Genomic DNA, 25,275 nt, shown 5'->3' with positions numbered 1-25,275 from the left:
TGATTGTATAAATGGACTTACCCAGTACAGAATTGTGTTGTAGCTGCTGATAAGAAGTGCTGTTACAATCCCAAGGGTAGAAATCTGGTTTGCCATAACTCTGCAGGTAGCAAGCATCATGTTCTGTTCTTAGGCATACATAAAATATTTCTACAGATCTGCTGACTCAAATGTGCAAAACCATAAGTTTGAATTCTAAATGTACTACTGGATCTTTGCTAGCAAGTTGATTGGTTTTGTCTGAAGCATAAAAATGGTTTTAGAGATGATTTTTAATTCCTGCAGAGCACTGAATAAAAGATTTAAATGTATTCAGAATTACTAAATAACAGCTTCACTGCTGTAAAAAAGCCCAAATAAACAACAAAACCCCCTTCTAAACATAAAGTGTTTGAGAATACAGTAAGGCTATCTGGGCCTTTGAAGTGTTTGCAGGTTTTACATTTGTATACATACAAAAACGTGTTTTAGCACCCTCTCCACAGTTTATAGCCAGAAGTGTTTCTCAGTTTTTTACCTCTCCCTTCTGACAGTATGCCTGGTTCTTGTGACAGCCAGAGTGGGCCACGGAGGCAGTGCAGGGAGACTTGGAGCAGGTAAAGTGTTCTGCTTGCGAGTGCTACGTTTGACAGCTGAGTACAGTTAACGTGTTTTGTGGCAGCGTGTTCAGGTGGAAGGCACGGGTGTGGGTTCTGACCGGTTTTCCCGTGGTGCTTTCTCTTGTGACTGGGGGCAGAGGGTTGGGTGGCCCCACCGCGGAGTGCCGGTTTGTTTTCTTTGCTCTTTGTGCCCTAGTTCCTGTGAGGAACCTAGAACTAAAGCCGAGTGAGGTGTGAGCACTGACTTACCTGAAACTTCTAAATGTAAAGCTTTGTACTTGTTTTACGGATGCTGCACATCTAGTCGGGGAGTCACCTCCAGCTTTGAGCTAAACCGTGGGAGTCTATCCCATGCTCATGATGTGTCAGACCTCTTTTATTTTCCTGCGGTGTTTGGAGGCTACACTTGAGCAGTTATCAAGCGCTTTCCGGGCACATCTCACCCCAGCCCTGTACGGACAACCCCAGTTACTGTATGTGGCCACTGCCGGGCCCAGCTTCGCGCCGTTCCCGCGGGCGCTGCTCCGCAGGGCAGGGCTGGTGCCCTCGCTGCCCTTTGACACACCCCTACGGGCCCGCGTGAGGAGCCGCCAGCACTGCTCAGGGCCGCAAAACGGGGCTGCATCTCATCCCGTCCCAGGGGACCGCGAAGAAGCGGGCGGCAGTGGCCCGGCCTCTCGCAGGTGCCAGAGGCGCGGAGCCCGCCCCGGCCCCGAGAAGGCAAGGGACTAGTGGAGGAAGATGGCAGGCGGGCCAGCACCGCCCTGTGCCGCCCCCCACCCTCCCGGCCGGCCGGGGAGGGGCTGCCCTGCTGCTCCCTCGGGCCGCCAGCGCCTCGGCAGGGCCAGGAGCTCGGCGCAGCGCTTCTCCCGGCGCCGCCGGCTCTGCCGGGGCGGGAAGGGCCGCTCCGCTCCCCCGCGCGCGGATCTGCTCCGTGTTTTCCGGGCCTTCCCTTTGCTTTCGGGCCCCAACACTCGAACGTGCTGCGCGGGGCTGGCCCCGGCGCAGTTCGCCATTGGCCGCGCCGCCATAGCCCCATGGGCGTGCGGGCCGCGCATTGGCCCAGCATCGCCGTCCATCAGCCAGCGGCGGACTGCGTCAGGTTGGGTTGAGCGGCGTCCCCTTCGCTGCCTGTGTCTGGCGGCGGCTGCGGCTGCGGGGCCGGTGCGGGCGGAGGGGCGCAGCGGAGAGCGGCCCGCTCCCTCGCTCGCTAAGATGGCGGCGGCGGCGGCGGCGGCCGTGGCGCGGCTGGAGGGCCGGGAGTTCGAGTACCTCATGAAGAAGCGCTCGGTGACCATCGGCCGCAACTCGTCGCAGGGCTCGGTGGACGTGAGCATGGGCCACTCCAGCTTCATCTCCCGGCGCCACCTGGAGATCTTCACCGCCGCTCCCCCGCCGCCGCCACCGGCCGGCGCGGACGGGCCGCCGCCTCCCCCTCAGGGGGACCCCGCAGCTGCTACCGGCGGCGGCGGAGGGGACTTCTACCTGCGCTGCCTAGGCAAGAACGGCGTCTTCGTGGACGGCGTGTTCCAGAGGCGGGGGGCGCCGCCGCTGCAGCTGCCCCGAGTGTGAGTAAACCGGGGGCCGGGCCTGCTGTCCTTCCTCGACACACCGGGGCCGGCCCTGGCCCACCCTCCGGCGTCCCGCCGCACCGGGCTGCCCCGTCCTCCCGGGGGGGCTGGCTGTCGCTGCTTGGGTGGTGCTGCTGCTCATCCGCGCCGGTTGTCCCCTTTGCTGTTTGGCTGGCACATGGTGCCTGACAGGCGGGGAACCAGCCTCGTCCTGGCAATACACGCGAGCGGTGCCCTAGGCCTCTTTCCCGCCGGTCTCTCTCCCCGCCGCCCGGCACCACACGGGTACCGGCGCCTCCGCATGCTGCCCTCGAATATGTCCTTCCTCCGGTGGCACGTCCAGCTCCCGCTCCAGCCCCATCGACAGCCGGTGGTACAGGTGGGAAGCGTGAAACCCCGGCAGTGTTGGGGCTGGGGGTTGACAAATGGTCACCCTACTCCCGTGCCATGTCTGGCACGTAGAAAAATCTGAGTTTGGGAGCAAACCCATCTGCAGCAGTGCTTTGAGGTATTGTAATTAGCAAACAGAATTGGATACACCCTTGAGTATTGTTTACGTTCTTCAAAGGAAACCAGTCAAGTGGTTGTCCACATATCTGGGATTTCTGAATTTCAGATCAGTGCCGAATACACCTTGTAACACCTTCGGTGCATTTGGAGAGTATGGGGTGACTGTTTTGTGCCTGTGATTTTGTGGTAGTTTTTGCCTCTTTACCTAATTGTAACGTTTATTTATCTATGGGTAGACTGAATCATCCACGTGAAATACTTCTGCTAGTTTCAGTGTTTAAAGTGTGTTTCCTTACATGAAAACAAATGCCTTAAGAGTTTTTAAATGGTAATACATTCCTTTAGCATTACCAAGCATTAACTCATTTTCTAGGGGTATATGCAAGGCCTACCTATTACATTTACTGTAAATGAGTAATCTGTGTTTTGAAGAGTTGCATGTAGGAAAAGTGAAAGTGTCTTGGTTTATTATATTTTAGCTGTCTTGACTTAGAAATACCTAAAACATTATGAGTGTTTTACCTTTATAAAACATGTGCCATTAGTGGCATAGTCTTAATGGCTTACAAGTTCTTAAACTGTATTTAGCATAGTGATGGTGGATATTTTCCACTTCGATGACTTAATGTTAGTTTCCCCACCTGGTTCCTCTGTGCAAATCAAATTGTCTACCTTTCTGCTTTCTAGGAAATGCTCCTTCTGAAAGGGTTTACAAGTGCCAGTACATGTAGAGTTGTATAATCATGAATGCAGTTGGAGGACTTGTTCTTGTTTGACCTTTAAATGGAACTTCTAATTTTGCTTTCTGCCTTTTAATATTAATAATTATTTGCCATGTGGTTAATCCGTATTTTAATCTATTGCATGTATGAAATATCAAATGTGGGGTTTTTTTCTTTTTAAACAGTTTGGTATAAGACACTAATTGCAAGCAAGTAATTGAGCATTATATAGGTTGATTGCAAGAAGGCTAGAATTAGTTTGAGTAATGTAGTCACTAGCATTCTGTTAAATACTTAAGATCTCAAAAAAAAAAAAATCAGCACTGCTTCTCCATGCTGGCCATTTATTTATTGACTTGTAATTTATTTTATTTCTTTATACCACTGTTGCTTTTTAAATGGAAAGAAAATTCTGAAGGATTTTTGGGTGTCACCTTTGTATTGAACAATGATGAAAACTTGTGTGCAGTTAACATTTCTTCACGAGTGCATGTGGGTGGTGTTACCAGCATTTGCTTGAAACTGACTGTTCAGTGATTACACCATTTCTTAGACTGCACACTGCTAGTCTTCAGTTTCAAGATCTGTAAGCTGGCTGAAGTACTTATCTCCTGGTTACAAAATGTAGGTGTGATCTTCCACCAAGTCTTGTAAATAAAAGGTGGCATACCTTCAGTCCTGGCTGGGAACAATGGAGCGGTGTGTATGCTGGCTTTCTTGAGTCAACAAGCAAAGGGTGTTATCTTGAAGGGCAGGCAAAACCTCCAGGGTCATAGTTAGACTGGTGATTAACATCAAATACTGCTTTATTAAAAAAAAAATATTTATAAAAGGGAAGTCTGGCTGGAGTTGTGTAGGGAAATAGTAGTTTCATTATTTGCAAAGCTTTTTTTGTTTTAAACACTGGAGTCTTCAGGCAAATTCAAAGCAGACGTTATCTGCTTATAGCAAGTCATTACTGTGAATTGCACATGACTAATATTGTTGGTAGCTGTGTTCTTGAGTTTCATTGCAGATTTAACTGGTCACACTGAAGATGATCTCCTGGATTTTCAGATTCAAACTGTGTCAGTCCAGTATGATGTAAACAGTAATTAACTGTTGAAATATGATTGGAAAGAAAGTAGTTTTGGTGTCAGTTCAAGACTGATGATTGCTAACGTCCAGCTCAAGTAATCACTGGATCTATTTTTGTTGTTGTTTAATCCTGCTATGTTGCTAGTAATATGCTTTGGCTATGACTACATAATTATTTGAAATTTTAATGGCAGGTGAAGTTTAAAAAAATCAGGGTGGCCTGTGCCTTGTGTTTGTTTTTAAGTCATCTTGGAAACCAAGAATGGAGGGTTCATTTCTGGTTTGTCTAATTAATAGTGACTTTCAGATGACTCCAAGTAAAATATTGTAACAGACTTGAAATGTCTGATTTGTCACTAATAATTCTGGCACTTCCAGTGCCCCTGGCCTTTTTTTGGTTTTTTTTGTTTTGTTTTTTTTTTTTTTACTTTCAGGACGGTGTTTAAATATTACTTTATGCTATTGCACTTCCTGTTTTTGGAATGGAAAAACAGAAATACAGCTTTGTAGTCTATGCAGAACACATTTTTAACACCTGGAGAAATTAAATTGTTAATGTTAGAGTATACTTTTACCTGTAAGAAAGGCATCTTTGTTTCTACAGATATTTATGCCATGAAATGTGGAATTACTGTGCATTAGGAAAACTGTTCTGGTTGTTATTTTTAATACTTCCGTGGAAGTCTTGCTCACAATTCAAATGTTTAAGTTCTCAAGCAGGAGGTAACAGCAGTGGGAAGTGTGTTTTTTGTTTTTCCAGTTCTTGACAGACTCCCCTACCTACTTGTGCATATACAAACCAGCTGTCGTCTTGTTAGAGAAATAAAATGGGGGCTGGAGGGAAAACAGCAATTTTTTTGTTCATGTCCAGTAAGCAGGTCTCCTGTCAGTGTCATGACACGGAGGCATGGGATGAAAGAGGTTTTAGTCTCCTGTTACAAATCAAAGCAGCTCAATTAGTCTTTTACAATTACCTTTAAGATGCACGGACTGTTACTCTCCAGTTCGTAAAGTTCATAGTTTTTAATTAGTTTAATTTGGTGCTTGTCAAATGTTCCTGGACTTCAGTGAAAGCACTGTTAGGATACATTGCTAGGTAAATAATAACATCAATATTTGACTTTTGAGGTACTTGGCCTGAAAAATACCTTTTGTACTGGGCCTGGCAGCAGTTGTTGACAGAGCTCTTGTATACAGCTTTTGGACAGGCAGGATTCCAGACAGATGTAACTGATACAGCTGGAAAAGCAAGACTGACTTCTGGGTACATCTTAGCTCTGAAGAAGTTCTGTTTTGTTTTTATTTTTGTATTTCTTGGCTGTGCTTTGTACGTTAGTGTTTGAATTCATGAAGATCCTGACATCTTGGGTTTGACTGTTCCAAGACAGTGTCTTGTTCATTTTAACAAAACTATAGATTTTGTCTATTAGTAATTAGTTTTAGTTTTGTGGAAGTACCTTTTTTGAGTCATAAGCAAGATACCGCTAACACAGGAACAGCATTTCTAAGTCAGAGCAAAGATGCAGCTAGTCCATTGCCTGCCTCCAAGAGTAGTCAATAGCAATGCCTTGGGGGGAGCAGAAAAATGGATAAAGGCAAATGGATGGGTTTCTCTTATTTTTCAGTTTGGATTCCAGAGTCAGAGTTGATTTCTTTTTGAGTTAAAGCCACTTACCGTATGCATTTTCTTCTCTCTTTTTAAAAACAAACAAACAAAAACCAAAAACCCTTTGTGTTTTTTGTTGTTGTTGTTTTTATCCCTGTAAACCTCTTGTATCCACAGCATCCTTGGGCAGTGAGTTCTACAAACTCACTGGAGCCCAAACTGGAAAAAACCGACCCTTTTTTTTTGAGTTTTTTGAACTTGACACCTCATAATTTCATTTGATGCAACTTCAGTTAGCTCTTTTTTACAAGACACAGTAAATAATTCTCCCATTCTGTCATTCATTTTGTAGATTTCTTTACATCACTAAGTATGGCAGCTCTTACAGTAAACCATGTCAAATACATTTTCCTTTAGCTTAACATTTACTAACTAATCTTAAGTCAAGCCTGTATGGCTGCAATTAAAAATATGCTTAATTATGTTGTCGTGTTTTTCTCCCTACGATACAAGTATATCTATTCACTAAGTAAACTCCTTGGAAAACTTTGTGTTCAGCCTTACCTGAGCAGGAAATAGTGCAGCGGATTGCAGAGAATCTCTGATGCACCAGTGCACTTTTTTATATTGTCTTATTGCTGTTACTTAAGTTCTGTGCAGGGTTTGATTGCTGTAGGAGTTCCAGCTGTGGCTGCACACATACTTGATCTCACTGGAAACAACTGAGGTTTGCCTTCACAGTTGAGATAAACGGGTCGTAATGTCTCCTTTGGTAGTGTTGCTTGATAGCGTAGGAAGAATGTTCTTTGCTTGGTTTTTAGCTTATAGTTTATGTTCTAAGATTTTTCTGATGAATGTAAGCCTTAGATTCCTTAGGAAAACAAACAAAACACTTTTGTCAGGGAATGTATTTGTAAGCGTAGATTTAATACTCAAGCTGGATTGACATGTGCTTTTTACCTTTCTTGACAACACTTTGGGTAGGTACAGTTGCTCCTAAGGAAGATAGCTGGCTGAAATGTTTTTGAGACCTCAGTGATTTGTGTCCAGAGGAGTATTTTGAAGCTCTGTACTGGTTTTATTTAAACTATGAATTACTTAGAGGTTATCTCTAAGCACAAAACTAAGAAATGTTGGACTTGGCTGTGACTTGCGAATCAGACTCCAGAAACTTTTATTTACTTTCTTCAGCAGATGCTGTGCCCATGCCATAATGACTAATAAGGTTAACTGGGCCATGTTTATAGGTGGGTTTTTGGCTACTCTCAAGCAGGATTTGCAAATGTCAAGCTCAGTAGCAGTAGTGTTCTCACATAAGCAGATCTGATTGAAAAGGAACGTGGGAGGAAGAAGGTAGAGCACATGTTATTTGAAAGAAAAATAGAGATGAGTGTGAAGTTTCTATAGTCATAATTTGTGTTACAGTTGGTTCTGTCATTTCATTTTTTTTATATTTCCCTCTCAGCTGCACACATCTTATGAGTTATTTATTTTTTATTTTTGTTACTGAAGCAGCATTGCAAATTGTCATACACGAGTCAGGTAGCTGAGGTAAAGCTTTAAACTATTTTGTGTTTAGATTAATTCATACTGCCTTGCTTTTTCTGTTGGTGTGATTGATATGTATATGAATGTTCCTTATCTGATTCTACAGTTTTACTGACCTTACAAACCTCTGTAGCCAGCTATGGGAGTAAGTACATTCTTTGTACATGAAATACTGTAAAGTGGGAAGTCATCAAAAAAATTAATGGTTTCTTTATCGTCTCTAAGTTCCAGTTCTATGACACAAGCAAGATTAGCTTTGTTTTGGTTTAAAGGTGCAAAGTCAGTATTAAAACTGTCTGTTCCAAGAATCTGTAGGTGAAAGAGAGTTTTGGGATTCTTACCCTCAGTTATAATGAAGTAAGATAAATGTAAATAAACTCACTCTTTGCTTTACGTTGATTAAATTGGAATGCAGTACTGATCCTCAGCTGTGAAATGCACCATCTTTGAGTAGGAAGAGACAACTTTTGCTATTAAATTAAGTAGAAGTTAAATAAGTTAATAAAATAAGTTGATCTTTCACCCTTGCTTTTAAAAATAAATGTATATGATTAATTTGCTTATAATTGGGAAATGGCATTGTCATGTAAATATTAGTCCTTCATGAAGGTAGATGTGTTATAAAGAATAATTCTGGTGTGGAGGAATTCTGCTGCTCTTGAGTTTGGTTGTTTTGTTTGTTTTGGTTTTTTGAGCATGTGTAATTCTTGCACAGAAAGCAAAGGATTTTTTTCAGTCACGCCTGAGCTTTTCAAAATAAGGTGATTGTGCATCTGATCCGCTGTATTTTTCAGTAAATACAGCAGTGCCTTCAAGATCTCTCAAGTCCTATTAACTTGTGTAAAATTATGTAAGAACACAGGAAAAAAAAAACAATTTCAAGAATACAACAAATTTGTCATGTGGTAGCGCAAGTGAGGCCAGTTCTCTTGCAGCCTATCAGGAGTTTTCACAACACTTTCGTATTTACTAAAAAGCTCATGTCTTTCATGGAACTTCATACTGAAATAACTGGGAAGGTGGTGGTTTTATCTACTGTCTCACTTGCTTTCATGATAAAAAGTTGATGTGTAGTGACATTTGTTTCCTGCAACTTCCTGCCTTTAAGGAGTTTTTTGACCTAGATAAAGCAGTCAGAGGGGAGGAACCATGTTTATTCTGCAGCTATTACACACTGGGTGACATAGAAAATAAATGTTATATTCTTAAAATTTCATCACTGCTGTGTTATTGTTGAAGGGTGCTGAGATTACTTGAAAGGTAGTGCAAATCTTTGTAATTTTGTAATACATCATTTTTCAAAGGGCTAAATAAGCTCTGTAAATGATGGGAATATCTTTGAATTTGTGTGTGTGATTCTGCTGCAGTTATTGCATGTGCTTCTGTGCTGTTCTGTCCTTCATGTTAGTACTGCAAATCAGAGACTTTGACACAGCATCATCTTCAGGTCTGTACAGTTGAGTGTGGGAGTAGAATATTCAATATTCAAAATTTCAGAATGCCTTGAGTATTTGTATGAAGATACCACCTTTTTGTTTGTCCATGTGCACCAAACAAAATAAAAACCATGAGCAGATTGACAGTTATGTCTGTGCTAAACTAAACATGCCTGTTCACTTCAGCAAGATGGTTCACATGGATAAAGATGCATATGGAGTTGAGCATTTGTAAAATCAGAGCTGTAAAGTAAAGAAGCCAGGGATGTGTCATTATCACAGCTTTATGAAGCATAACAAAATTAGTATAAAGTTGTCTGGAAGTAATTACATATTAGTGTTAATTTAAGGTTTTACATTAAGAATTGTGGAAAAGACCTTCAGCCAAACCCCTACTGAAAGGAGAATTGACTTTAGCATTAGATCAGACTGCTCAGCACCATGTCTGTTTGAGTTCCAAGTATCTCTAGGGATGGCGATAACTGTAACTATGTAAGATGCTTTATGTAATTACAAATTACCTGTGTTTCCAATTTAGCAGAATTCTGGGAATACACAGGCTGGTTTGCGTAACTGTGCAGCGTAGCACTAACTCATGAGAAAAACAGTTGGTTACTACTTGGTATTGCTACTTGATATTGCTGTTGGTGATCTGAAGTAAATGCAGTTGCTGACAAATATTTACAGCTGATACCAATGTTGATAAATACTGTCCTCACAAATCAGGAAGACAAAATGGGTTTGGTCAATCCATTAAAAAAAAAAAAAAAAAAAGGCATCGCAAAAGGTATCAGGCCAGATCTCCAGGGTAGGAAACTGCTCTGAAAAGTAGTAGTAGAGTGCATTTGAAAGTCATGACTGAAGAGAAATAGTTAGATGCCTGTACTGAAATGATGTGTCAAAGCTGAGTGATGTGATGATTGTGTGGAAATGGAGGAGCTGTATCAGGGAGTACTGAGATGTGCTGAAACTTCACATGGTTCTGGAATTAAAAGCTGTTTTAAAGAATCTTTTGAAACTGCAGTGGTTTTAAGGGGGTGATGGCTAAAAAGAATCGAAAGCTGGAGGAAATCCCTAATAGTGAGGGACTTAAGGCATTCTGTATGTTTGTCTCCTCAAAAAGGAGTGCAGGGTGGCTGGGTTGGTGTATATATGCTTTTATGGGGGTGATTTAGACTACTGAAAGGCTTGCTAATTGGTCAAACACAGGTATGAACCCAGGGGCTGTAAACTTAAACTCTCAGGGTTTGAAGTAAGCGGATATTTTTAGTACTAGTGGAACAGCTTATTAAGAGTAGTGATGTCTCTATTGCACCGTCCTCTGCTGATCAAAAATCAATACCTTTTTGGAAAAGGTGCTTAAAAAAAATAAACCTTGCTGTGCTCAGGTGCAGTATAGGTGCACCTATGAGGCCATTTCATGGCTTAGGGCTGGAAGAGGTACAGGTAGATGAAGCTTCTCAGCTGTTCATTACTTCCACTGCAGATCCTTTTTTTTAATATTCTCCCATTGGGTTATAGCAAAAAACTTCTTTATTATGTGTTTTAACAAGGAGTCAGTGCTTGGCTGGGTTTTTAATTAAAAATGCTTCTAAAGCATCAAACACATAGTTGGGCATTTGTTTGTTTACACTTGCCAGCACTGTTTTCTCATGCAAATGATTCTGATGCTTTTGTTCATTATCATCTTGAGTCTTCCTGTTGGAGTGCTTGGAATGTTTCAGAGATAATTTTCATACAATACACAGTGATTCTTGGAAAATTCTGTAAGTCTTGGATACAGCTCATGAGGTATAAGCCTCTTAGTTCTTATGTTGATAAGAAGTCAGGTTAGCATGTAATAGAACAAGTATTTACACCTTGTACTGAAATTAAGGTTTTCTAAATCACTTAAATTAAGATGAATGTGTGTGTTTGGTTCAGATATGGACAAGCTAACTAGTTGATATAAGTTGCTTTTAAATTCTGTTTCACTAGCATGTTGCAGTATGGGAGCAGGTCATTTGCTGACCCTTTTCCTTCTTTGTTCTTCCTTTTTTTTTCCCCCATCACAGCTGGGAGAAAGTAGTTTAACTTCCATTGAAACATGAATTGCCTCAAAAAAGTATACCTGAAATGTTCATGTATGAGTAGTGATTTTACTACATGTAGGGTAGTCTGTTATTTATGAAGATACAAATGCATAATTATCTGGGGTTTATTTTTCTTTTTAGACCAAGAATATGTGGAAAAAAATTGATTTATCACTTTGTCCTTGCGGACATATTGGGGGTGTTCTAGGCAGAATATAATTTGAGTAGACAAGGCATATACACACAGTTTACATACTTTAGTAGTAGACAGGCTTGTTAGTTACAGTATCAGTGCAGTAAACACACAAGGAAAGCAGTTGGAAAGTATAAACATTGACTCTTAAAGAAAAGCATTTCCCTCCTTAGGTGGTACTGCTGTCTTGTGGCCTGTCTGGATAGAAGGCCTGTGTAGCAGAGAGGGGAGACAGACTTAAAATTAGAAAGACTGAGGCTTAAACAAGAGAAGGGGGAAGGTACTCGTGCAAAATTCTGCTTGTGGATAAGTTCAGATTTGAACCAGTACAAGCTGATTGTTTACGCAAGAACAAAAAGAGAATAATGTAAAGAGGATGATTTTAGCATTGTGCCATGTGCAGGTTTGAAAAATGGAAGAGGAGAATACAGTTGCTGCATAGGAAAAATGAGGATATAGGCCAGTGTGTTTTGCTTTAGGCTATGGAGAGGGTATTAGAGGAGTTTGGAGTTGTTCTGTGAAGAGGAATGAAAGGATTTGGTGGGAGACTTGAAAAAAGATGGGGAATAAGTTGAAGATCATCTCAAGTTTAAGCACTGAGACTGAGAAGCAGTACAATTGTTATCCTTAGAGAATGCGAGGAGGCTCTGACTTTGTTATTTAGTTTGTGATATGTGATTCAGAAAAATGTGGGGTCTCACTTTTTAGAAACAGGCTGTACTTTCAGGAGCATGTGAGCTAATCTGGTGTTTCACTGCTGCTGAAATGAAGCATGGGAGGAGAAGGTCTTGTTTTCTGCAGTGCTCACAGCTGCAGGTTGCTCTGGCCTTGAAGCTCATCAGATGTTCCGTGAGCCGCTGCTGGCTGCTTTTTCTTGCTATTTTTGGGTGGTTTGCATTGAAGTGGCTCACAGAGAGGTCTGGCAAGCAGTGGAGCTGGCACAAAGTATGTGGCGGGGCTGTGCTGACTTTCAGCAACAGTCAGCTTGCTGTGTCTTGTGGAATTGTACGTTAAGGAATTACAGTTACGAGAACCATTATGGTGTATGAAATAAAAATGGAAAAGAAAGATCTAAAACAGTAGACGAGCAAAAATCATTTTCGTGTATTAAAAAAACACTTGCAAGGTAATGTAAAAATGTTTAAATCCTAAAAGTTCCTGAGACAGCATGCTTTTTCAGAAAGGCCTATGCTAGGTATGTACGTAAAGTTAAAAAGATAAGTTAAAGGAATTTTTGCAGGATATCTGTAAATTTGCTAAGTTGATGATGCAGGTAGATCTGGATTTCCTGTGTTGTCTTCTGAAGGTCTCTGCTTGCTAGAATGTAGAAACAAAATAAAGTTGTTATTTGAGAGAGAGCTTCTTCCTTTCACTCTTAGTGCAGGACAGTAAAACAAGGCTGCCATTTAAGACAAGTGTGTTAGTAGTCAATAAAGAAGTGCAGTTGATCCAGGCTTCCCAAACCACTTAGGTAGTAGGCTTGGGAGTAGTTCTGCATTTGCTTGTTGTTCTGATGTGACTGATTTCTCACTGTCACTCTGAGACATCCTTCAAAGGGAATGAGATGGAACATTTAAGTAAAGCAGTCATGGAGGAGGAGCAGATCATAACAAAAAGTGCCCTTCATTTTCAGTGTGGTATCCAGTGGACTTGGGTGCTGAGGAAAGTTAGTAGGCATGAATTACATGAACTGTCATCAGTCACAGTCCTGTTTGGAACTTCCACACATGTAAGCATCAAATAAGGTATTGAGTGAAGATGTATTAAAGGAAGCAAGTTACTTCCTTCCACATGTGAGTATTCTGGGTGTGGCTGGGTTAGCTTCAGATAAGATTCCTACTAGGTACTCTCCCTGCTCTGCCCTGCATGGTTATCCGTTTATATGCTTGTTTTGGGGTAACCAACAGAAGTACTTTCAGTTGTGTGTGTTTAGATCTGCGCCAGGATGTTCTTTCACTGGGTGGAGGGGGTTGATGGCTTTGTCCTTCTCTGCTCTTTCATCTTACTAAATGTATTTGCTTTTTAGTAGCATTAGGGGGCTGCAAGGCAAAGGATGAGCTGTTGTGCTGTTCAAATGATATGAAAACACTGCTTTGAGGAGTGTGCAATCTATTCTTAAGTAATTTTACTAAAATTGCTAGGTTGGGTAATAACATTATCAAGCAGTCCTACTTCCAGTGATACTCTCGAGAGTTAGAGTATAGCCTTTTTCCTGGCAAAACTTTCATAGCTACGTCACTGAGTTGAATAAATGCAGTAGTTAAAGGTGGTTACCCTGTGCTATGAATGTGGGTTCTGAAATGAATGCAGGACTAAATTCAGAGTTTAGGGTGGGCTCCACTGTTTGTGGCTCTTTGTAGTAGTATTCATTCAGCTTTCTAGATATTGATAATTGGTACAGACATTTTGGACCTGGAAACCACAGTTAGTATGTCAGTTGAAATGTTCAGATGCCAGGCACATTTAGCAACACAGGAAAGAGATGCAATAGGTAAAAACCACAGTAGAACTTCAGTTGTTTGTTTATCCTTTTGAATTGCAATTCAAGCCTGTGTTTTTAAAACCTTTTCCTGGTGTTGGTCTGTCCATAAAGCTGAGAAATGCATCTAGTCTGTATTATCAGCAAATTCCAGAAAAATTTAGCAGTGCTCAGATGCCTTGTGAACCCTGGCAAGACAGAATAACCTGCAGTTAAAGGCACAAAGCTCTATCATTTCTTGCCTGTTTTCATTACTTGGCTCTCAACTGGCTGCATCTCTTCTCTTTTTTCTTTCCTCCTGAAGGGCTGTGGCCTCTGAGGAGTGCTCTTGTTTGAGCAGAATCATACAGTGACTTGAGAAGTTAATGGGAGCTGATGAACTGTACAAGTTGTTGTGAATGGTTTAGCAGAGTAATGGGGTGAGATGAAGGTAACAGTGAGCAGCAAGCTGACAACAGAACAGGCTTTTCTGGAAGTGTTTCATTGTTACTTGTCATCTTGGCTTGAATATCCAATTCTATCAATGTCCAGGTTTTCTGTAACAAAACTTTCTTCGTTATAACTGAAATTCTGCCAGGATTCTGTTGGAACTTGGAAACAATTTAATTTTCTTAGCTGTTTTCTGTTTTGAAACTTTTCCTGTGGGCTAATGTGCTGGTTTTTCATATAGTATTTTTTCTTTAATTGCATGATAGCATATAGGGAGTATTACCTGTTCCAGATGAAAAAAATCAGCACTAAAGGAACGTTAAAAGAAGCTTTTCCAAAGATGAAATGAGAAACTTAGTTCACAGTTGGGAGAATTTAGCTCCTTCCACCTATCTCTGTTTTAAAGATGCAAGTTAAATTCTGAAAGCAGTTAGTGATCATGATTTTAGATTTCCTTCATGAATTTCGGTCTGTTGTGAATGGCTCTTACTGTGTGCTTCAGCACCAGCACCCAGAGCAATCAGCAGCAAACACACCCTGGTACACAAATGTTTATTTTCCTGTCAGTAGTGAAATAATGCGGCTTGGTTTATGGTGTGGTTATTCTGAGGCTGGAAGATTGTTGAGCCTGGAAGAGATCACTAACCCCAGCTTGTTACTTAGCTATAAATAAGTTTGGTCTGCTGTGGACTAGTAAGTACTCAAGATTCTTATGTGTATTCTTATTCTTATTCTAATTCACTGTTATCTAAGGCTATCAGCAAAACGGGTGGTTTTAAGCCTTTACAGAAAAGAAGCATGCAAACCATGAAAAGAAAAAAAAATAGAAAAAGAATAAAAGCAGCATGTGAATGTAGATAATTCAGCCTTCAGTCAGAAGGATAATATCAAATTCTGCAAAAGTTTTAAGTTTGGGGTTAATGTAGCAAAGTTACTTTGGCTTAGTTATAGTTGAAGAAAACATTACTCATGTGTGTCTCTGTGGTGTTTGTGTTAGTTGGACTGCAGCTGAGTAGCGTGCCATAAAATAATTGCACTTCACCTGGAAAGCTTAAAAGCATGGTTATATAGAATACAAAATAACCATGATGTCTGAGTGTGTGATTTTGAATAGGAGAAGTAATAGGATGGTGGACATGGAGAGGAGACTGAGGAAGGTGTTTCTGAGGAATTGAATGTGGTAGTTTAATCAGAAATGTTAGTTGTAAAAAATGGGCTTTTCTGCAGTTTTTGGAGTTAAGAAAAAAACACTGCAGTTGTGGAAATGAATATGGGGGATGACAGTGTAGAAATGTGCTGCCCAAGTCTCTTTGGGGAGGCTTGGGAAGGCAGGATGTGGTTTTGTTTTCCATAATCCTCTTGATTCCATTCTTGTACTGCAACGTGCTTTATCTGCAAGGTGAACTATTGTGTCTACAACTTTTTCTTTTTGCAACAACATTTGATACTAGTAGGATTCAGTGGTGGTTCTTCCATTTAAATTTCTTAACTTGAAGGTCTAAGTAGTTGAGGGTTAACTACTTTCAGATAAATACAGGTGGGTACCAGGGGGGTTGGGTGCCTGTTGCAGTGACACGTTGCATTTCAGCCTGGAGATCCCTGGGCTCTGATTATGAAGTGTTAGGTACTGGATGTGTTACACTAATGCAGTTTTGTCCTACTGATGACTGTTTTGTCTTTGTGGTAGCTGCTTGTTTGAACTTTCCCCAGGAGATTGAAAGAAGACAATATGTGTGACTGCCTTATGCTTTTATAGGGACGTTCTGTGGTAAATGAATTGCTGACTGAGAACATACTGAAAGTGTCTGGTACAGAGAGAGCAGAAAGTTGGGCTGGTAAAGTTCTTCACTGAGTGAAGGAGACTTTTATTTTTAAATCTGAAAGGTCCTTAGATAGATGCTTCATGCCATCACAGTCATTAGAGTAACCTTCTTAAAGATGTTTCAAATGGAGACAGGATTTGACTTGTGAAGGTAATGATTTAATGTAAAAATAAAAAGGAAAGAGAAATTGCTCTAGGGGATTTCAAATTGAAATACTACAGGATGGGTATTTAAAAGGAAGCGAATAGATCTAATCATAGCCACTTGTTTGAATGCAGAAGGGGTTGGTACCAGACATTAGCATACAGTAGGGAGATGGTGATCCTTTCTCAACAATCTGTGTCAGCACTAGAAGCAACTTCCTTGGTACAGCTTTCACAAGAAGAGAAATGACTGTACAGTTGGGAGGCAGAGCTGTTATAGAAAACAGATATTTGAAATTTGTTGTTTGAACACCAACTGAATTTGGTTTTTCCCTGTATGTTTTGGAGTCTTAGAACTACACCATTGCATTTCTTCATCATCATCTGGGCAAGGGGCTGCATCATTTTATATATATATGTATGTGTGTTTGAGACTCTGATAGTCTCAAAGTTGCCTCTAAGAATCACAGATACTACAGCAGTCATTTTACATAATCTTACATAAACTGAGTCTACTGGTTTTAAAAGTTGCTTCACACTACCACTGGTTATATTTAATGTAAGCTCTTCAAATGAGTTAATGCCAAGCAAAGCATTGTTCGCAGTATGGAGAAATAACCTGCAAGCCAAAATGAGCATGTATTCATTTTGAGTGGTGTGTGTTTCGTCAGGGCTGCCCAGATCATGTCATCCCTGAAGGCAGCACATTTCAAATTTAAATGTTTAAGCTATTACAACATGGAACATGCTGGTGAATGGTGCCAATAACATACGCTGAACATACGACCAGCACATGCCCCCACTTCAGCACAGACCATGAATTACTTAGTTTGTGTTCCAAGCTGTTTATTTTTGCAAGGTTTTTCTTCCCTCTGTCAGTATTAAGCACTGAGCCTTTTGTTTCCTTTTTTCATTTTTTTTTTTTTTTCCCCCCTCCTCTTGCTATTGATTCTTTATTTCTAGTGTTCTGCTGTGTTACCAGCACCCAACCTCTATTTTGTGCTGGTACTTAGACACTTGGTGTCTCATGTGGTTGCGTCGTTGAAACTTTGGAGACCAGTCTGATTATTTTCAACTTGAAATTGAGAGAGAAAATGACCTTATACTTAATCTTTTGGGACTTGGTCTATATTCAGTAGTTAGCTGCGATAGAATACCTCTTCTCTGTGTAAATTTTTTTACCATTATGTTTAGCATCTGCAAAGTAGCTGTTTCCTTCCCCCCCCCCCAATCGCTTGTTATCTTTCGTAGGTAAATGGTGTTAAGCATCCACTTCATACACCTGTTCTAATCTTTAAAACCAGTTTTAATCACAGCTCTAGTTCACAGACTGCTTGTGATTCTTCACTTGCAGCAACTTTGTGCTGTGGATTCTGGTACAAAATGCCTGAGGAGTACTGGAAAGCAACAGTAAATAAAACTTAAATGTACATACAAATACATTGCATCTTTGCAGTGTGTTTTATAACATTTTGGACAGTTTTATTTCTCTGAGGGGGTCAGGCTAGACACAAGTCATTTGATTTGGTGAGCTTTTCCAAATGTTATAATTATTTAAGTGCGCCATAGGCAGCAGGTTTAACATTGAGAGAGATATATATAGCATTGCTCTAATCTATCTATTTCTTTATATATTCTTTTAAATTCTCTTCTTTCCTGAGAGAGTGCATTGAGTTAAAGGATGCACTTGTTACAGAAGGCTTTTGCTTCTTAAAGTGTATTGGTAAACTATTTTTCAAGCATTTGCAGTAATTTAAAGTATCTTTCTCATTGCTGTTTTGAAGAGGGTGAGTGGGTTTGTTTTAATGTTCACATTCAATTTATATAGTAGTACAGTTTTATTAAAACATGAGTAGCACTTTCATCTCATTCTAAGCATAGCTGCGTGTAAGATTCAGTTTGTGAAGATAAACTGTAACTAACCCTTTGGTGTCAAGGTTAGCTAAAAGAAACTAATTGGGAGTTAGAGCCAAAAGAATTGTCCTGTTCCATCCGGTATGTTAGCTCTGATGTTCACATTGTGTGCTCAAGACAGATTATTTTACTGGTAGGCCTGAAAAACAATCCCTTGGAAGAGGAGAGAAGCAGGCTCAGGATTAGTTTTCTGTCAAGTCAGGAGTGCAGTTTTTTCCGTTAGCAGATGGGAAGAAATTAATAAGATTGATAAAAGTGTCTTCACAGTATCTTACATAGCAGTTTGGTCAACATTTGAGCTGATGTAAAGGTTTTCTGCTCTTGCAAGGCATTAGTGATTCTTTCTAATTCCTGATGCTGGCTCCAAAGTCCAGCTGGCTCTGGCACCACTGGGTCCCATGCTAGCCAGTTCTCACACTAGCCCCAGAGAATACTATTTTCCTCTTACAATAATTGCTTCACTGGGTTAACTGGTGATGCATTAGTAAGTTGAATCAGCTCACTGAGGGGCCTGACAAGCCCTACGCTTAGCAAAGAAGTCCTCGGACTCCACAGGCAGGAGAGCTACATAATGTTTCTGGACATTGTTTCTCCTTCTGTGAGGAGTATAGGTCATAGAGGTGCTATCCACTTACAGAAGTAGAAGAAAAAGCAAGTAAAAGGTGACCACTGTGGATTATGAACTTGGACTGGAAAAGCAATAAAACTCTGCTTGTGCTATTTTAGTAGTTTCCCAAGTGTTCGTGTGATTGATGGTCTCATTTTGCACTTCACCGCAGAAATATCTCCAAATACAGATAGTTGATAACTAGTTTCTGGTAGTCTCTGTTAAGCTTTATGTGTTGTTTTTTGAGCAGTGAGGTTTAAGGGTTTCATACCGCGTTTCAAGCTTTCTGCACCAGGTGATGGTGTCCTGTCTCATTACCTTTGTGGTCCTTATGGAAAAGTTAATGATTCTTGTGACACTTCATATAAACTGACAGTTGTTTTCTCAGGAGAGGGAGCAAAACTGATTGTAAGATATAATTTTGTAACTGAACTAATTAGTGCTCTTAAGGTTTTCCCAGTGTGATTCCCAGTGATGATTAAAGCAATGTTAGCTTAAAAATATCTAGCAAACCTTTTTGACTTTTTCCAAAAACCATGGCAAACAAACTTGTGCATTAACATTAGCATTTAGTGAAAAATTTGTAGTATGTGGGGTAAGAATCTTGGTTCTTTCTTTTTTTGGGGGAAGGATGTTAAGCATAGTTTCATGCAGATTGTTTTTAATCATCTGAGGTGTCTGTTATCTTAGTTTTTAGCTTTTCTGACTTAAAGCCTGTGCATTGTTCTGTGTATACTGGAAAAGTGTCTGTGTATTAGAGTGCAGGCTAAGGCCATGGTCATACCCTCCAGAATTGTTCAAATGTCTTGGATCTTCATATTTTAATCCTTCTTCATTTTTGCTTTGATTTTTTTTTTTAATAGACTTTAGACCCAGAAGTATCAGTCTTTTACTTTTCCAGATGGATGTTTCTAAGATCCTAAAATAATTTGACATATGAATTAAAAATGAAGGAAATGGGCTCCTAATACATTAATAGTATTTGCTGCTTTTTCTTTATTTATGATAACTTGAGCTTAAGGGCCACTTTATGTAAGGTGTATATATAAGGTATATGTACCTTATATCACGTTGGTATATTATTATACCATAATATAATGTAATACCATTAAATTATGGTATAATATCAACCATGATAGGCTTGGATATTATGATATGTGTCATGGTATTTATATGGTGCTTCCTCTGCTAACAGGGATTTTAAAAAAGATTCATTCTCAGTATAAAAGTGTTTTTGTCATTATTGAAGGAAGTATAGTATAATGCTTTATACACACATGGAAATGAGGAAAGGCTTTCTGTAGCTAAGGATTAACATTTCATTTTAACATAATATATCTTTCTGAAAATCTGAATCTTTCAAATATTGGTTGATTTTCAAGTCTAAATGGAAAAATGTTAATTTAGGTACTGTGAAAATTAGTGTTTGCAGTTCTTTTTTGATGCAGTAGCATGTGCATGGAACTCATTTGCATCTTTTCAGCCTTACTGTACAAGTGGATGCTCCAGTGAAATTTGGAAGGAATCACATGACTGATGAAATTGTTCTGAAATATGCCATCCTACATTCAGATCTCACTACAAAAATGTCTGATTTTATAGCAATCAATATTTGTGCGTGACAGAAATGAAATAGTAACAGCAAATGGTCTTCTGAGATAGGTAGGGTCCAGCACATAGATGGTATATGGGGAGGGGAGGATGGAGAGTTCTTAATAATTTGAGGATTTTTTATATGTCAGTCTTCACAGTCCCATTCAGGGAAGAATGATGCTCAGTTGATAAGCTGAGGAAGCCAGACTTGAACAAGCATCACTTGTTTCTTCAGGGGAGGTGAAAGGAAGACACATTGCTTTATATAAATCTAGAAGAGCTTTGCAAATGTCTGCTCATTGAGGGAAGTTTGTTGGAGCAGTTCAGCAAAATGTTCCTCTGTGTACAAGAACCTCTTTGGAGCTGATTGCATCTTGTTTTTTTCCAGCATTTCAAAGCATTTCATGAACTTCAGTTCATAGTCTGGTTGCACAAGAGAAGACTCTGCTCTATTAATTTATGTTCTGGAAGACTTTAATGTTGTGTCAGTTGCTACGTACAGAGTTGGTTTGGCTCTAGCGATTCTCAGAAGAGGGACCAGAGTGTAAAGAAAGTGATGTATTGTGGGATAGCAAAGCTCTTCCCTGTGAGAGTGCTGAGGTGCTGGCACAGGTTGCCCAGAGAAGCTGTGGTTGCCCCATCCCTGACAGTGCTCAAGGCCAGGTTGGATGGGGCTTGGAGCAATCTGGTCTAGTAAAAGGTGCCCCTGTGTGTGGCAGGAGGTTGGAAGTGGATGAGCTTTAAGGCCCTTTCCAACCCAGGAAGAATTAGTAATCTGGCTTTTTTTTGACCAGTGAAAGTTTTTGCAGTTGCCAAATTACATTGGCCTGGGGCAGTGTAGGAGTGTGATTAATTGAAAACAGTGGATAGAACATAGATAAACAAAATTGAAGTAAGTCCTTCAATATTGCAAGACGGTAGGATGTACCCTTTGGCACCTCCAGCTATGTCACTGGGATGCTGCAGGTTGTTCTTCAGCGACAGACATGAGAGTAACAGTTTTAGTAGCTTGACAGCTATTCATTGTCTTGAATGAACTCCACTTTGTTATTAAAGGAAAGGGAATGGAGAATCCTTTTTCCCCCAGATATTTTTCAATATTTAGGATATAAATTTCACCCTTTTTTTTTTTTTTTTTTTGATTCCTTAATTGCTTGAAATACTGTGGTGGTGGTTTTTTTCTGTTTGACAACGGAAAAGAAAAAATCCTGTTTCTCATAGGTACATAGGAGGTGAAGTTTGTGTAGCTAAACATCTTCAAATTCTTCAGTGTATAACTAACTGTATTTTAATTAGAATGTATGCATTTAATGTGCGGCTTGCATGGTGTAATAGTAAAGGACTGGTGAAATGAAAATGCCTCTAGCTCTGTTTTGGAGAATGTGTTGTATTCCTTGAGATACACGTGCATGAGTTACTTTCTGCTGTGTAGGCTTCATAGCCACTGCTTGTTTTTGCTCCTTCAGCAGCTACTCCTGTGCACCAAACTGGGATTGAAATATTTCAGGCTTATTTAATTGAACAGTCTCCCTTTCTCTGAAGATGTGTTTCACTGGTGTTCTGCCTCTTGAAGTGGTTGTCAGAGAAGGAAGATTTAAGGTATGATCCAGTCAGTGGTTTAAACAAAGATTGGGTGTTGAGGAAAAATATGTTCTGTTCCCAGCTCTGTTGCACGCTTGCCAAAAGGACTTGGCTAATTCACAAATCTGTTTAATCTGTTTTTAAAAATGGGGATAATACTTCATGGGTGGAGGCAGGGGGATGATGAAATTCCAGTGCTCTTTTCTAGCAGTTCGTATCAAGAGCTATGCTTTGCCTTTTAAAATTGATTCCTTGGGGTTTGAAGTGGCTTACTTTGTCTGCAGTGCAGACACCCTGCTCCTCTCCCTTTCCACTTGCCTCCCGTTCCCTGATTTTGAGGTCTGTTGATTCTGGTTTTGTCAGTGCTCCAGGCTTTCTTGCATACAGTCTTCCTATGTGAATGCTACTATCTCTAACCTTTGGTGTGTCTAGAGTGCAAAGAACACTGGATCCTAATGTGTTATGCTGCAGCATGCTCAGTGCTTCAGTGTTTTCTGATGAAGGATGTTACAGAAACGCAGAGCAGGGTGTTTATTCAGTTCTAGTTGAGACTGTGAAAGTAGTGAATATATAGAAACATATAAATGTCTTAGTTATTTACTAATACATCATACATGCCATGACTCTGAGAAATTTTATTCCCAGTGTAGTTTCTAGTATGTCACATCTTTAGAGCGGTAGAAATGTTGTGAGGAATGTTGGAGTTAAGTGGCCATCATCCATCCTATTAACAATGTCTGCAGTCCAGATACTGACTTTCTTGATCAAGCTAGAAGGTCCCAAGTTAACCAAATTTTATTCTCTCTCTAAGTCTTGAATATGCACTCTTGTTCACGAGCAGAGTTCTGTACTTGCTTTTATGACCAGTGTCTTCTGGAAGCTTATTTTTCTGTATTAGTTCAAATTTCAATCTTTTAAAGGGAATGGTTGAAACAGTTGCATAATAAAACGTTTTTTTACATAGTGAGAAATACTTTGAATACTGCTTTTAATTTAAGGTGTCATGGTGGTTTTACTTGACATTTTTGAAGAGAGCTTAGACTGTGAGATGACTTAAATTTACTAAAGCATCATCAAACTTCTATATTTGGGCTAAAGCAGTTTTCTGCTGGGTTAATAAATCAGGTGAAGGTACTCCTGGTAACAGATAAATGGAGTAATCCTGTGGCTGGGAACAGAACTAGTGCAAGAGGTGGGGAAGAGCCTGCCTTGTTTGGCAGTGCTGAGCTCTTACATCGCTGTATCCCAAGAAACCATCCCCAACATGAAGTTTTTATTGCTAAGAGCCTGGTTGGTACCTTCCTGGCTTCAGGAATCTTGGCTTACAGTTTTCATTACTTCACTAGATGTTTGGAGTGGGTTTCATTTTGCTTAATACTGGGCAGTGTGTGACTGAATGAGAGTGTATGTGTGTGCCTACACATAGACTCCCTTTAAATTAAAAATAAGTGTTCCTAGACCTGATTTCTCCAAACGGTTTCAGCTTTTCCCGTCTCTGGGCTGTGCACCATGAAGTGTCTGTTCATTTTCATTCACTAGAAAGCTAAATGACTAACACAGGTACAGGTTTATGCTTGGAGAAATTAATCCCATGCTTCATGTTTGTATGCTATACCCTTTCGTTCTTTGTACTGTTGTTCTTTTATCAGTACAATGACAATGGTTAACAGAGATTCTCATGAAGGCTTTTTCATTTATTTTGTTTTTCCTGGACAGATTTCCACTTACATGACTATCTGACTTGTTAAATCATGTCTGTTAGTTTAAATTGGTTTTATCTTTTTGTACCTCCCTGCTGCCCCTTACAGCAGCCCATGGTTTGAGAGCTTAGCATGGTCTGAGAACAGCTCAGGAGCAGTGCTTCTTGAGGAATATTTTCTAATAACAACGTGTTTGTTGTCAATTAAATGATTTCTTTACTTTGCAGTCTTTCAGACTCCTTGGAGTCTTGATTGGTCCTTGAGTGCCCACACAAGTGATTAAGGATGAAGTAAGTTTATGTAAGGCTGTGGAGCAGTCCATGCATATAAGCTCTATAGAGGGTCTGCACCTTCACTAGAAACATTTTAGGAATTTGCATATAGAAGAAGAATTGGGAAGTGGTTTGAACAAACATTCTGCAGAGTACAGTTGGTTAAAAAACCCATCTTGGAATACAATACAAAATCTTGATTCCTCTCGAGGTACCCAGCCCAGAAATATCCCCAAGGTGAAGCAAGTATGGAGTGGCCCTTGAGCATCAAACACCTTTAGGTGGGTTATTGTGAAGTTTAAGCCTGTAGCTTTTACAGAGGAGTCTGAAAAAGTCTGTTCTTTGACCAGACAGGCAGATTTAAGGGGGAAATGAAACACTGCTGTGTACTCAAAATTAGAGTTGGTAGGAAGCAGTTTTTGTCACTCTTCAATGGCCTGAGTTAGTCATGGATTTCTGTGTGAAATAAAGGACTATTCTGCTCTTGGAAGCAGAATTCTGTCTTGAAAACCCTGTCTAAAATAAACTTTGCCTCCTTGACTCAGGAATAATGATTTTTTTTCTCTCTGCAGCCTTGCCCCTGTGGGTAGCTGTTCTTTGGGTAATGATTAGGGAGGTTTGGCATCATTTTGCAGTAGAATGCAGGTCTCTGATGTAATAAATGAAGTCTTTTGCTACTAAAGTAACGTGTGAGTCATAAGTGCTTTTTTTATGATTATGCTTGCGTCAAAACACATCATGACGGCACTTGTTCACTGTACTTCCCCCTACTGTTTTAATTGGAAGGAATAGTAAAGTGCCAAATGCTGTAGGTTTGGCTCTGAGCAGTTATGTTTAGTTTGCTGATAGCTTTTTATTTAGCACTGCTTCCGCCTGAATTTTTGCATGCCTTTGAATCACCTACAACTGAGGGGGAGATGCCAGGCACCTCTGTAACCAGCTAACTTGCTACTAAAGGGTAGAGCGGGTTTGGTTTATCTCCTTCAGCTCAGCTATAATTGTAAATCATGTGTTTTGCAGAAAGTTGTGAATGGTATTTACTGTTAAAGTTTGAGGTTGCATGTTTGATAATGGGAAAGTATTGTTAAATGCAGTTATCTAGTAGGAAGAAGAAATGATGATCAGTGTTTTACTTTCCCGTTGTTGTTTCTGTTTTTTCAAACAGGAAGCTGTTGTATTATAGAGTTATGTATGCTCGCTCTGTGGGGACTTGAAATAGCTCTTTGAAATTTGGCAAAGACAGAGGCACACAATCTTTTGGACAAATTTTGTTTTGATAGTTTAGAATGAAATTTAGGTGTAGAGACCACACAACCTGACTGCATACAGCTTTTGTGTACGGAGATGCTAAATACCCGAAAACGCAGTGTTTCCATAGGAGGAGTTTCTTTTGTATTCAC

At 40.2% G+C, this 25,275-nt stretch overlaps 1 protein-coding gene across 1 annotated transcript in view; it reads left to right on the top strand.

The window, feature by feature from the left end:
* The first annotated feature begins 1,230 nt into the window (after positions 1–1,230).
* The window catches only part of FOXK2 (forkhead box K2), a 46,355-nt gene continuing 22,310 nt past the window's right edge, over positions 1,231–25,275 (top strand). The window contains exon 1 of the mRNA XM_080629648.1: positions 1,231–2,167. Coding sequence (XP_080485774.1) covers positions 1,341–2,167 — 827 coding nt within the window. The 5' untranslated portion in view covers positions 1,231–1,340. The remainder of the gene's footprint in view (positions 2,168–25,275) is intronic.

This window comes from Psittacula echo (genome assembly GCF_963264785.1).
Source record: "Psittacula echo genome assembly, chromosome: 14".
Lineage (NCBI taxonomy): Eukaryota > Metazoa > Chordata > Aves > Psittaciformes > Psittacidae > Psittacula > Psittacula echo.
The sequence above is the reverse complement of the archived record's forward strand: the minus strand, read 5'-3'. Positions and strand labels throughout refer to the sequence as shown.